This window comes from Citrus sinensis, chromosome 8 (assembly GCF_022201045.2).
Source record: "Citrus sinensis cultivar Valencia sweet orange chromosome 8, DVS_A1.0, whole genome shotgun sequence".
In the NCBI taxonomy this organism is placed as follows: Eukaryota; Viridiplantae; Streptophyta; class Magnoliopsida; order Sapindales; family Rutaceae; genus Citrus; species Citrus sinensis.
The window spans coordinates 3,795,722-3,807,214 of NC_068563.1; the positions used below are offsets into that span (position 1 = coordinate 3,795,722).

Genomic DNA, 11,493 nt, shown 5'->3' on the forward strand with positions numbered 1-11,493 from the left:
TTCCGAGAAAGCTAATTTTGTGATAACAAGGCCGCGAGGGGTTGACAACTCTAATTGTGAGGGAGGGCAGTTAAGTCTTTTCCTCATTCAGATGGTGTTAAACTTCGAAGCTTGGACACGTTCGTAATGTTTTGTCAAAATACGGGCGTATCTGTGACGTCAGCAGCGGATTCCGACTCAAATCCTTAAACCCTTTCCCAACAGAAAAGAGGCAGAAACATCAAAACCAAGCGGGTCTTCTGCTCTTCGTGATTTATTCAAGATCCATCTTATCCTCCAACAAAACACGAACCATGGCTTTTTCCGTTTCTGTTTCTCTTTCAAGCTCATAGCATAACAAAATTCCTTCAAATTTTCAATTTTATTTGTAAAACTTTTAACATTTTCGAAAATGGGAACCAACCCATATCAGTCTCACTTGGTATCTGCCTCCACTCATCTTCATAGGTCCTCTATATTACCTCTTCATGGACTCAAGGTCAGTTTCTTCGATAAAAAAACATTTTTTTAATAAAAAGAAATTAAAATTATATAAAATTCTCTTTTGCTTTTGTTTGGTTATGTATTTGGTGGTTCTGTATGGTTCATTTTCTCTGTAAATGTTCTTATAAAAAAAAAAGTTTCTCTGTAAATGTATTTTTCTGATGGGAAATGATTCTTCAGCAAATTTGGATGTGTCCTTGTTTGGGAATTCAGTGCAGGTTTGTTGGTTTATTTTATTCTTTATATTGCTCTTTTCTGAAAACTTGAAATCCCTTTAATTCATATTACAATCTTAATTTTAGCTGATGAGTCATGCCTCATTGAACTTTGTGGATGCACTCATTTTTCTGGTTTCATCTTAATCTAAAATGAAGTTTACTTATCCTTTTTTTTATTGAAAAGCTTTGAGAGTTAAAAGCATTTTTATGATTGTGCATAAGTTGGGATTGGAAGGGGATGGTTTCAAGGTTATTAGGAAGTCAAAGAATGTGTCTGTGTTAGTACTTGGTTGTTCATGACAAGAATTAGTAACAAGATTTGATTGTACGTCTCATTTACTGAGTATTTTTGGGGCTTGGACATAATCGTGTTAATGCTTAATATTTCTCTGGTAGTTTGAGATTTAATGTTCTGGTGGCCTTTTTGATAGCTGTAATATGATTTTTTTTTTTTAAATTCCCTAGTTTGATTCCACATTTTCGCTAGTACCCAAACACTCTTCTTTTAACTGGCAATGACATTTTATTTTTTATTTCTGCGAAGATAGATTGATATCTCAATGTTAACTTTTTTTATTTGTCACGTCATGTTATCATCTTACTATGAGGTGGCCCTCGTTGACACTCTTTACTTTCTAGCAAATAAAACACTTTTTTCCCAGATATCAGATGGACATAACTCTTATTGCAAATTGTGCTACCTAGGCCCCTGCTCCTCAGTCTACATTTTTATGGTGAATAATGAGCGAAGAGAAGTTGTTGGACTGGTGAATTTTGGTTGCCTTTTGCCATATAGCCAGAGGGATGCAATAGAAGTTGAACGGTTCTGGTTTAGTATATAGAAGATGCAATAGAAGTTTGAACGTTTCAGGATTAGTATATAGAACTATTATAGAATATGTTTGAGATTCATACCAGCTCTAATTCTGTAGCTAGCATCTTCCTTAATCATTGTACTGCTTGGCCACCAACAATCACCCTACCTTTCCATCAGTTCAAGTGTGACCGTCTGGTTTTGTGATCATAGGATATGCGTAAACTCGAAAGCAATTTTATTGAATGGCTATTTCGCAAAAAGAGTTCAGGATGTAGAAACAATATTCTATTGGTTTTCGTGTTTTACTTTAGAAAGTACTTATTTCTATTCTATTTGTGAGTTAACAATCTCATTTTCTTGTTTTAGCAGGTGTTACCTTATTTTAGAGCCAGTAAGTTAAGACTAGGTGCTAATCGAAATGGGCCCCTATGGAATGCTAAGGGCAATATCTGCTGTGCCATGAACATGGCTGCAGGACAGTCAGGTGATCCTGAAAAGTTAAATTTGGACCAGCTGGTGAACAGGGTAAGAAAATTGTGGGACAATTCTCCTCAGCCTGTGAAATCCTTCCCCTGGAACAGAGCGTTAGAGAACTTCATTCAACTCATACTTGATCTTTTCATGGCGGTTGTCAAATATCTGAGTGTACCTTTATTGGCAGTTTCCTCTCTCAGTGAGATGTCCTATTGTGCACATGAAAAAAAGTTGTTTCTTGTGCCAGTTCCCTTACTCATTGGCATGGCTATTTCCGACCTGTTAAGAGAAACTATTTTGGATCTATCTCCACTTCTCAAGGTAAAAATAATTATCAAGTTGAGTTGAGTATTTTGGAAATCGAATACATCAGCTGAATAGACCATGAGGATATTCTATCAAAATCCTATGCCATATTTGTTTGAGAGAGCTAAATCTCTCTTTCAGTTCTAATAGTTATTGATCCCGTTCTTCCAAGGACAGAGAAAAGTATATGTATAAAAAATTACATGCATGCATGTCTTTTATTGTATTTATTTTATTGTTCTCAATATGTTATCTGGTTTGGTTTGCAGGATGCAGAAGTTCCATGGCATCTGATTGCTATTGGGATATTCTTCACTGTGATCAAATTGCCAGGTCCGTACTATCCATATTGGGGACGCTTATTTATTCCTCACTTTGCAAATGGGGCTCTGTGGAGGACTCTGTGGTTTGCTTTTTTGTGGTATAGAAAGCCAAAGAAGGCATCAGAAGCAACACCATCGAATGATTCTGTAAACACTGGCCTTTCTGAACCAAATAAGCTCTGATTTCATCAGGTATAGTGTTTTGAACTTGGAGTAAATGCCTATCCTTAAAGGACGAGAGTATCGACCTTCTGCTAACGGAGGTGCAGTCTGACAAAATATTAACAAATGCGGCTCAGCCTTTTTCAATCTTTCTTTCATTTGACATCTTTCTTTTGTACTAAATCAGGTGATGCTTATTTCTACAATCAAGACTAGGTCTAAGGTCCAATTCAGGCCAGTTCGGCAAATTCCTCTTAAGTACAAGGTAGCTTTGAATTGAGCTTCAGATGTATTCTGCATCGGACATCATTGGTGAATGATAAATGCATTTGCAACATTTTGATAGATTTTCTTTCTTATTTTCTTTTCCCCATTTCTGTATACAAGGTTCAGGATAAGGCTGGGAACTTTTGTGTAAGAACTTTTTCTGTTTCATGATATTCGACTCAAATTACATTCCAACGACGTCAGAATTCAGAATTTCAGATCCCCTTTCAGAAACAAGAGCCATTTCATTTATTTATGCGGTGGTAATTTTAGATTACATTTTCAAGTTTCCCGGACACTTTGGCAAAGTTATAATGTTACATACTGAGACCAGATTTAGTTTTTGTTTGATCTCTGTTGTCGGACGCAACTTTAACTTCACTGCTTTATAACCTCCTGGAAAAAAAGAAAAAAAAAGAAAAGCAGAATAGAGAGAGAAGAAAAGTTGTATTCGGAAACCCAATTTTATACGAGGAATGGAATGCCACCAATTGGAGCATTTAGAACAGTGAATATTAAGCTTAACTTTTAAGTGCTATTGTTCCAAGGTTAACAACATTGCTTGGAGGCATACGACTGATGATATAAATCAAACTTCTAATGCAGAGTTGACAAAATGACAAAATATAAATCAAACTTTGGTCTGCAAGCCCGTTTGTATCTCTTAACTTAATTTTGAAAGTGAATCACCTGAAATGTTTTGACTAACACTTTCAATTTTTGTTCTGAAATTACATGGCAGGTTTCTTCATTTTCGGTCTTCCATCCTGATTCTCTCTTGTTTGGCTTGCTTGAACGTTGAATCCACTCTTGATCATGCAGTTCAAGTTCTTCTTTTTCCGCATAGATTTAGGCTTATTGGATTTCAGACTTGGAAGGTCTTTACCTGTTCCTGGGAAAACGCAGCATGTGGGTGATTCCATTTAATTAAATATGATTTGAACTCAAGATCTTTGATTACATGTAGCGAAGTAATTGAATTGAGGATGGAGGTTCAGAGCATCATACCATTAGCGAACCCATCAAATTCTTGATTCCTTCTGATCTGATCTGATACAGCAACAATTCTTTCACACCCATTTTTGTTGAAGATTTGAACGCTGAAACACGTATTTCCATCATACGTGAAGAGTAAAAACTCAGAGTCACCTAAAGAGTTGTCTCTGAGAAATTTCAGCCACCCATCCTGAAGAAAAACTCCAATGCCAGTTTCACTAAGTTTAACAGTCCATGAACGAGCAGAGCCTTGAACTGTTAGAGTTGCCTTTTCAGATGATTCCTTTGATATATGCTTCAAGAATTCTTGTGGTATTTGCTTCATCACATCAACAAGCATAAAGAAAAAAAGGATTAAGTTAGTGATGGATTCACAAGCTGAAACAAATTATATTAATCAAATGAAAAGAAGATTAGCCACAAGAAAATTAACATTACAGGAACTTTTCCGTCAAGGATAATATGGTAGAAGCATGGCGCTGCATCGCCTTGATTCTCCCATTTCTTCTCCATTTACTTCTTGGGCCAAAACAATAACAAAGCACAAGAAACTTTCACATGCACATTGAATCATTAATTAGTGCAACTGTGAAGATAGTATATATATTGAAGAAAGGATTATTCTAATTTCAAAGCTCAAGATGTTACCATATATAGTTGGGTTTGCATTGCGACTGATATTTGTATGATCTTGAGCAATCGAAGGGCTAAGATAGCTCGGCTTGTCTAGATCATGACCACTGTGCCTGAAAATTTATTACAACCTTGAGTTGAAGGTGAAGAAATTCTAAGATAGGCAATATTTTGAGCTGCCACTGAAGGCAAAACTATCTTATTTTATTTACCATTGAAAAAAAAACTACCATTTTACTATTTCGGAAATTTTATTTTGATAGGAAAAGAATAAATTTCTTTGAAAATTCTTAATAAAGCATACTTTCTATCGATAGTGACCATAAAAAAATATCGAACTATCAAAATGTTCCTAAACTACAACCTAAATCCCACAGGAATCCTATAATTGAAAACAGTGTCAACAATAGGGAAGCCACGTTGTGGGTTTTGACACCATTATGAATGATTAACTCAAGTTCTCTAAATTTTTCAAGCTAAAAAAGCAACACCATAGGTAGAAAACATTAGCACTGTAGAGATTTTTTGACCATTCCTTTCTATGTCTACTGTCTGTTTTTTAGTCCGCTTTCAACACTGGAGATTGGCAATTGAGCAATCATAATAGACTTCGTCAAAACACTTTGAAGGCATTAATGTCTACTCAAAATTGGTATTGGACAGGAACCCAATTGCATATTTATCTTTGGAAACATGACTTGATTCAATGGACCCATCGTTATCAAGGACGAGAAGGATTGGGGAGATGCTGAGAAGGATTAAGGAATTGATGATACAAGAAGTGAAGAATAATTGCAGAAAACGCATTTGGGGTAATCCGTCTCATAAAAGTGAAAGAATAATAGTTGGTAGGACATGGGCTCATAGCACACTCAAGCTTTCACTTTCTCGTGGCCTTAATTTTAAAAACAATCTTTAAACTTTTAAGATCTATTAAGACCTCGGAGTTCATGGCACTTCTAGTTTATAAAACCGTTTTGTAAATGCAAATGCGTATGAGTTTTCATTCACATATCATTCATGGACTGGGGATCGATCGAGAGCAGGAGGACAGAGGACTATACATACATACATTAAATTTGACGTCGACAAAAAGCACTTCTTCACTGTCTATCATTTCAGCTCAATGTTATTGGATTAAAAAACCAGCAAATTTAGTAAGTGATTAGAAATAGGGAAGGAATTAATATTCCCCTTCTCTAATGCTCTTTCATTTAGATTGGGAGCAGTGATTAGAGATGCAACGGGGAATGTCATAGCTGCTGCTGTTAAGACTTCAAGATTTCATGGGGATGTATCGTATGCGGAAGCTGAAGCAGTAAGATGGGGTTTACAGGCAGCTGTGGATGCAGGTTTATCCTCATTAATTATTGAAACTGACTCTCAAATGGTGGCTGATTTAATTAACAATAGAAAGGGCAGCAAGAATGAGATTTATTGGGTCATTTCAGAGATTCAAAACAAGCTCAAGGATCTCCGCAATGTTAAATGTCATTATACACTAAGATCTTGTAATGCGATTGCCCACTCATTGGCTAGCCTTTGATCACTTAGGAACTGTTGTTTGATTGGGTTCTTTTTCAATCGAAATTATAAATGTATTCAACTTTTTTGTTTGAATGAAAGTTAGTATTCCTTCTAAAAAAACAAGCAAATTTTAAATTGTTGTATTTCTCCGACTTACAGGAAAATCTTGTCTGTAACTTGTAAGAGTCAAGATGCTGACCTCATATTAATTATTTAATTTCCAGACTAATTTTATGCGCATTTAATGCTCATCAATTTGGAAAGTAAGGGTGTAAAAGAATAAATAAATAAATTGAGGGAGATTGATAATTTTAATTTTTCTCGTGACTTATATATTAAGCCTGAATGTTCAAAAGTCATCTCATACACAAGTTACAGACTCTAGTTTTCTCTAAAAAGCTGCCATTGACATGGACTCTGAGAAAATAATGAAGCTATTTGATACATGCTGGTTTGAGATGGAAATCTTGAAAAAGCAATCAATCTTCTCAACTTGTTCAAAAGTTGAAGCAAACCGAGATCACCGAAATGAAGAAAAGCCATTGAAAGTAGAGTTTTTGCAATTCCCTGCGCCTTTCACCGTCGAATTGGTCTTGAACTACAACCGCGCCGATATACAGATCAGTTTCCGGAGCCGTGATCATGGGATAGCTATCCTTTTGACAGTCCAGGAAATATAATGGCTCACTCTTTTCGGTCGACTGATGGGAGGTTTCGTCTTGATGCCGATCAGAATTGGGTGGTGGGCACAGTTCCAGGGAGTTCTGATATGCAAACTGTGGCTTTGCATGACCTTGGTCGTGAATTCTTGTAACTACACCTCCATTAAATTATAACCTTCTTATAATAATAAAACTACTTTGATTCCAATTATATGAAAATAGAGAAGCTTTACTATATGTTAATTTAGAAGTGTCTGCGCGAGCGGAGACACACACAATATCGCTAGTAACCCAAAATTAGCAAGTATGAATTCTTATTATATAAAAAATGAAATATTTGTACCTTTTGAAAGTTACATTATATTGTAACTTACAACAGTTCAAGAAAGTAATTCCCAGCTAAACTATATTGGTGCAACTCTTAGGTTTTGTGTAATTAATATCATTATTATGGATAAAACTGTGGTGCAACTGTGGTACCGTGCCACAGTTGCACCCAACTGTTGGATTTCTACTTATTCAAGTGGACCCCACTCATTTGAGTGGATCCAACGGCTGGTGCAACTGTGGCACGGTACCACAGTTGCACTGTAGCCTGACCCCATTATTATGTTAACATACAATGTTCAAATCAATGAAATTAAACTTTAATAATATTTGGTTTGACATTCAACAATCCGAAATTAAATAAATATTTATTTCCTTCATGTTGTCGAGAAAATTATATTTCACACTCTTTTATCTTAAATTTCTTTCTGCATCAAGAAATTTTTTACGCATTTTCTCATTTGATGTGTCTGACGTGTAACAATTTATCATCTTCGATAATTTCTTTTTCCATTCTTTTTCCACATATTTTCTCAAAGAAGATAATTTGTGAAATTTAAGTGGGAGAAGATGAAAATAGATTGCGGAGCCAGATCGGAGGGTTTTTTGTATGAGGAATCGTAAATTGACTGGTCAGAATCTCTTCACTCAGGAAAACCAACAAACCCATCCTTAACTACAAAGTTAAAGAAGATCCAATCACCTACTGACAATATCTGAGGTTTAAAACAGCCTTGTTCCGCTGGATTGCATGATAAAAAATATCTGCTTCCAGATGAAGCAATTATGCAGAAGAACAAGACAGCCTCCATGTTATTAGAGAATACAATTCACGTGCTTTCTGCTTGTAAACGTCAGCCTTCTCCATTGAATTGCTGCAGCTGCCATACTTTGCATTCCAGAAACCTGAAAGCTCGTAGAAAGCAACTTTATGATTCATTCGAGGAGAAGCCTGAGAGCTGAATTTTTACTGTAATTACACTGAAATGGCCAAAATTTTATATGTCAAAGGTAGGCCAAAACTGAGAGCCAACCCCCTTGCTTGTTGGGCGATTCTCTCCTCCATTTTACATTTTTATGGTAAGCAGTCCAAGTACTTCCTAGTGGTATGAATGATAATTTTTTGGACTGCACTTGCCACAATGCCAGTTAAGTTTTGTCAGGACAGATTACTAAATTGTAATATCGGTATAATTGTAAGAAGAAATGCATGGCAATCATTTGCATCTCAAATGATCTATTATTAATAATAGAATAATAAAATTAATTTGTACTTAATACATGGCAGTCATAGATTGGTCACACTTATTCTAGGATAGGAACTTTACAAACATAGATTAATTAAGGTGGGTCAGGCTGGCAACACCAAGTTAGGGGCTCAGTTGATGCAAATGCATAAACTACATACGTTTTGGAAATCATAAAATACTCAGGAATTCAAATGTTATGTTATTATTCGCTGAAGATAATGCAATTTTTGCTTTGGTGGTTGAATGGAACTATCAACTTGGAAGCCACCCAATTTAATTTACATGGCGTTTTAGCAAGGATGATTCTGATTTCAAAGTTTAAAATGTTACCATATATAGTTGGGTTTGCACTGCGACTGATATTTGTATGATCTTGAGCAATCGTAGGGCTAAGATAGCTCGGCATGTCTAGATCAGGATCATTATAACCTTGAGTTGAAAGTGAAGAAATTCTAAGATAGGCAACAGTTTTTTAGCTGCCGATGAAGGCAAAACCGTGAAGAAAATATTTTTATTTTACAATTAAAAAAAAAAAGAAACTACCTTTTTACTATTTTTCGAAATTATTATTTTGATAGGAAAAAAATAAAATAAATTTATTTGAAATTTCTTTGTAAAACATAATATCTTAAAATTTATGATACATGACATGATATAACTCATTAAAAGTTAATTAAAACACAACAGAACCATGGATCATGATAACCTATTTGAAAATTAATTTTACAAAAAAAATACATTGAAAATTCAAATAAAATAGTTTTTTTTTAATATAACAAATAGGTGTTATTTTTTCTTTCATTTTTCTTCGTCCCTTTTACATTATGATAACACCGAACTTCCGAAACCGTTTATGTAACAAGATCCACCTGGCATCCAACATAATCGTTTCCCGAATTTTTAAGGGAGTTTCCCTTGAATTTATTTATTTCTAGGAATATCAAAGACTCACTCAACACAATTTTTTTTATCACCTATTAATATGTTTTATATTTATTAATACAATAATTCAAATATCAAATTTCGGAAAACTCCAGCTTTTCATTAAAGACCCCATCTCTGTTTGCCCATGCTTCATTGCTGAATTTTAAAGAATATATTTTTGAGCATTTATTGGAGAATATTGAGCTCTCTCATGATATTTGAGGGATGTTTAATTGTTCCCTTTTCTTTTTTAAATCAAATTCTTTTGGTTAATATTTCTAATTTGATTTGTATTTATATTCCGCAAATAATTGATCATTTCTCTTTATCATCTTTAGTTGCCATTGAAATTGGTTCCCTTTGTTATTTTCTTGATAGCTTTTTAATTTTGTTTTCTTAATAAATAAGTACGCTGTTTCTTGGCCAAGATGGGTAAATGTGGAAGTCACATGATGAGGAGAAGAATGATCATGGTGATACACATGATGATCGTGGTGATGATGGTGAAGAATTATGCATATGCAGATACGAATATAATCTTTAATCCTTGTGATGATACTAAAGTTAAGAGATTGGATGGTTTCACATTTGGTCTAGCATTTTCAACCAAAGAAGCCTTTTTCTTGGATCAAATTCAACTCTCACCTTGTGATAGTCGCCTTGCCTTGGCCACCAAGAATGCCAAACTCACCATTTTCAGGCCGAAGGTCGACGAGATTTCCCTCCTCACCATCGATGGTACCAATTTCAATCCGGTACATACTCAAAAAACGACATTAATTTAGTTTCAAATTAAAATTCGGTTAAACATTTGCCCTTGGAGTACACGTTAAGAGCAAGTTTGCCTATCATCTTTCTTTATTTTATTTTTTTCCCAATCAGATTTTGTCTGGTGGGTATGTGGTAGCGTTTGCCGGGCGAAAATATGCAGCAAGATCGGCCCCAACATTGGTCGCTGATAGTACTCACACTGTTACCAATCTTACTTTGGTAAACACATTAGCATAAGCAATCTTTTTTTTTTTTTTTTTGAGTCCTTATTTTTGAGCTGCAGCAGAATTCTATTGTTCCACAGGTTCTTGAATTTCAGCAGGGTACACTCGAGAACTTGTATTGGAAGAGCTTGGGATGCGATTCGTGTTCAGGGGAAACATCTGTTTGTATCAACAACACAGTCTGTGCGGTGCCAAACCTCAAGTGTCGGAACCATGGGGGTCCAATTGATTGCAATGTAGGTATACAGTTGACATTTTCAGGCACAGACGAGAAGCGACAAGTGCTTAATTCATGGTACGAGGTGGAAAATCTTCGAAAGCTTTCTTTGTATGATCTTTACTCTAACGTTGCTGAAGCTGTACCCGGGCACCCCCAATGAGAAGCGTTTACAAGAAACTATGCAAAGCTTCCCCAGGCTACACAGTATATATACATGTGATGAACCATATTAGTAGAAAGTGTTTCTGTAGCAAAAATGCTAAACAGATAGCTCGGTTTGCCTAAGAAAGTGACGAGTTTAATAAAATATTTTGATGCTTGACGTTCATTATTGGTTTGAGGCTGAGCCACCCTTGTTTGTATTGGTGCCTGTGCACCAGATGCCGGCCTTCATCAAATTTTCAGCAATTTTAAAGCATTACTTCTCGTCTCGATTTCTTAATAGTTTTACCAAATCAGATTAAACTCAATGAGTGATCATCGGTAAAAGACACCAAGATGTGCAAGCCCTACAAATCAAAATAACAGAATTACTGGGGTTAAAAGAATGGATTTCCGGAACTTAATACCTCTCACCCTTTCTCGCTTTGGCAAATACAAGAATTTTGTTAGTAATTATTAAAAGAAAGAATAAATCTCGGTTAATTATGCTCAATAACGAAATCGTGGCATAAGGTCTTTACAAACACATAAATACAAAGATCAAACAAAGATCCTTGTAGATTTTGGACACAGTTCAATATTTGCTGAAAATCCATAAAAGCCTTGTTCCTCAAGAGCACTTAATACTAAAAGTCTCTGAGAATTGAGAGAACCAGATACTAGCGGATGTACTGGTGAAAGAATTTTCATTTCAAATTTTAACGAATTTTGGCACCATAAAATTATTAATGTTCGGAAGATCCAGAA

General features: G+C 35.3%; 3 protein-coding genes across 8 annotated transcripts; 2 read left to right on the top strand and 1 right to left on the bottom strand.

The window, feature by feature from the left end:
- The first annotated feature begins 142 nt into the window (after nt 1–142).
- On the top strand, nt 143–3,287 carry LOC102614739 (uncharacterized). 5 transcript variants are annotated; one of them, XR_008050984.1, is made up of 5 exons: nt 143–478; nt 1,885–2,313; nt 2,568–2,884; nt 2,971–3,048; nt 3,171–3,287. XR_008050984.1 is itself a non-coding variant. In XM_015530917.3 (4 exons), exons 1-3 carry the CDS (start codon nt 392–394, stop codon nt 2,802–2,804), a joined length of 753 nt encoding a protein of 250 aa, XP_015386403.2. In that variant the 5' UTR covers nt 146–391; the 3' UTR covers nt 2,805–2,813; nt 2,971–3,287. The 5 variants fall into 5 exon arrangements, 2 of the variants coding, with proteins under 2 accessions (XP_015386403.2, XP_006480153.2); XR_001508405.3 differs by having other exon boundaries at nt 146–478; nt 2,568–2,813; XR_008050983.1 differs by having other exon boundaries at nt 2,971–3,287.
- Nucleotides 3,288–3,529: 242 nt separating this feature from the next.
- On the bottom strand, nt 3,530–4,687 carry LOC102616502 (B3 domain-containing protein Os01g0723500). Its single transcript, XM_015530889.3, has 3 exons — nt 4,485–4,687; nt 4,059–4,365; nt 3,530–3,942 (listed from the first exon to the last, which is right to left on the bottom strand). The coding sequence occupies exons 1-3, from the start codon at nt 4,557–4,559 to the stop codon at nt 3,782–3,784; spliced, it is 543 nt and encodes a 180-aa protein (XP_015386375.2). The 5' UTR covers nt 4,560–4,687; the 3' UTR covers nt 3,530–3,781.
- Nucleotides 4,688–9,412: 4,725 nt separating this feature from the next.
- Nucleotides 9,413–11,005, top strand: LOC102615233 (uncharacterized). 2 transcript variants are annotated; one of them, XM_052432192.1, is made up of 3 exons: nt 9,413–10,124; nt 10,252–10,359; nt 10,427–11,005. In XM_052432192.1, exons 1-3 carry the CDS (start codon nt 9,798–9,800, stop codon nt 10,742–10,744), a joined length of 753 nt encoding a protein of 250 aa, XP_052288152.1. In that variant the 5' UTR covers nt 9,413–9,797; the 3' UTR covers nt 10,745–11,005. The 2 variants fall into 2 exon arrangements, with proteins under 2 accessions (XP_052288152.1, XP_052288153.1); XM_052432193.1 differs by having other exon boundaries at nt 10,445–11,005.
- Nucleotides 11,006–11,493: the final 488 nt, after the last annotated feature.

What these genes read in the sequence shown, in the direction of transcription:
- LOC102615233 (XM_052432192.1), top strand. Translation starts at nt 9,798, where the DNA reads ATGGGTAAATGTGGAAGTCACATGATGAGGAGAAGAATGATCATGGTG. An exon ending in ATGGTACCAATTTCAATCCG is followed by an intron (nt 10,125 to 10,251) that starts GTACATACTCAA and finishes TTTCCCAATCAG; the next exon opens with ATTTTGTCTGGTGGGTATGT. An exon ending in CTGTTACCAATCTTACTTTG is followed by an intron (nt 10,360 to 10,426) that starts GTAAACACATTA and finishes GAGCTGCAGCAG; the next exon opens with AATTCTATTGTTCCACAGGT.
- LOC102616502 (XM_015530889.3), bottom strand. Translation starts at nt 4,559, where the DNA reads ATGGAGAAGAAATGGGAGAATCAAGGCGATGCAGCGCCATGCTTCTAC. An exon ending in TCCTTGACGGAAAAGTTCCT is followed by an intron (nt 4,366 to 4,484) that starts GTAATGTTAATT and finishes GATGTGATGAAG; the next exon opens with CAAATACCACAAGAATTCTT. An exon ending in ATTTGATGGGTTCGCTAATG is followed by an intron (nt 3,943 to 4,058) that starts GTATGATGCTCT and finishes GCGTTTTCCCAG; the next exon opens with GAACAGGTAAAGACCTTCCA.
- LOC102614739 (XM_015530917.3), top strand. Translation starts at nt 392, where the DNA reads ATGGGAACCAACCCATATCAGTCTCACTTGGTATCTGCCTCCACTCAT. An exon ending in TACCTCTTCATGGACTCAAG is followed by an intron (nt 479 to 1,884) that starts GTCAGTTTCTTC and finishes TTCTTGTTTTAG; the next exon opens with CAGGTGTTACCTTATTTTAG. An exon ending in ATCTATCTCCACTTCTCAAG is followed by an intron (nt 2,314 to 2,567) that starts GTAAAAATAATT and finishes TTTGGTTTGCAG; the next exon opens with GATGCAGAAGTTCCATGGCA.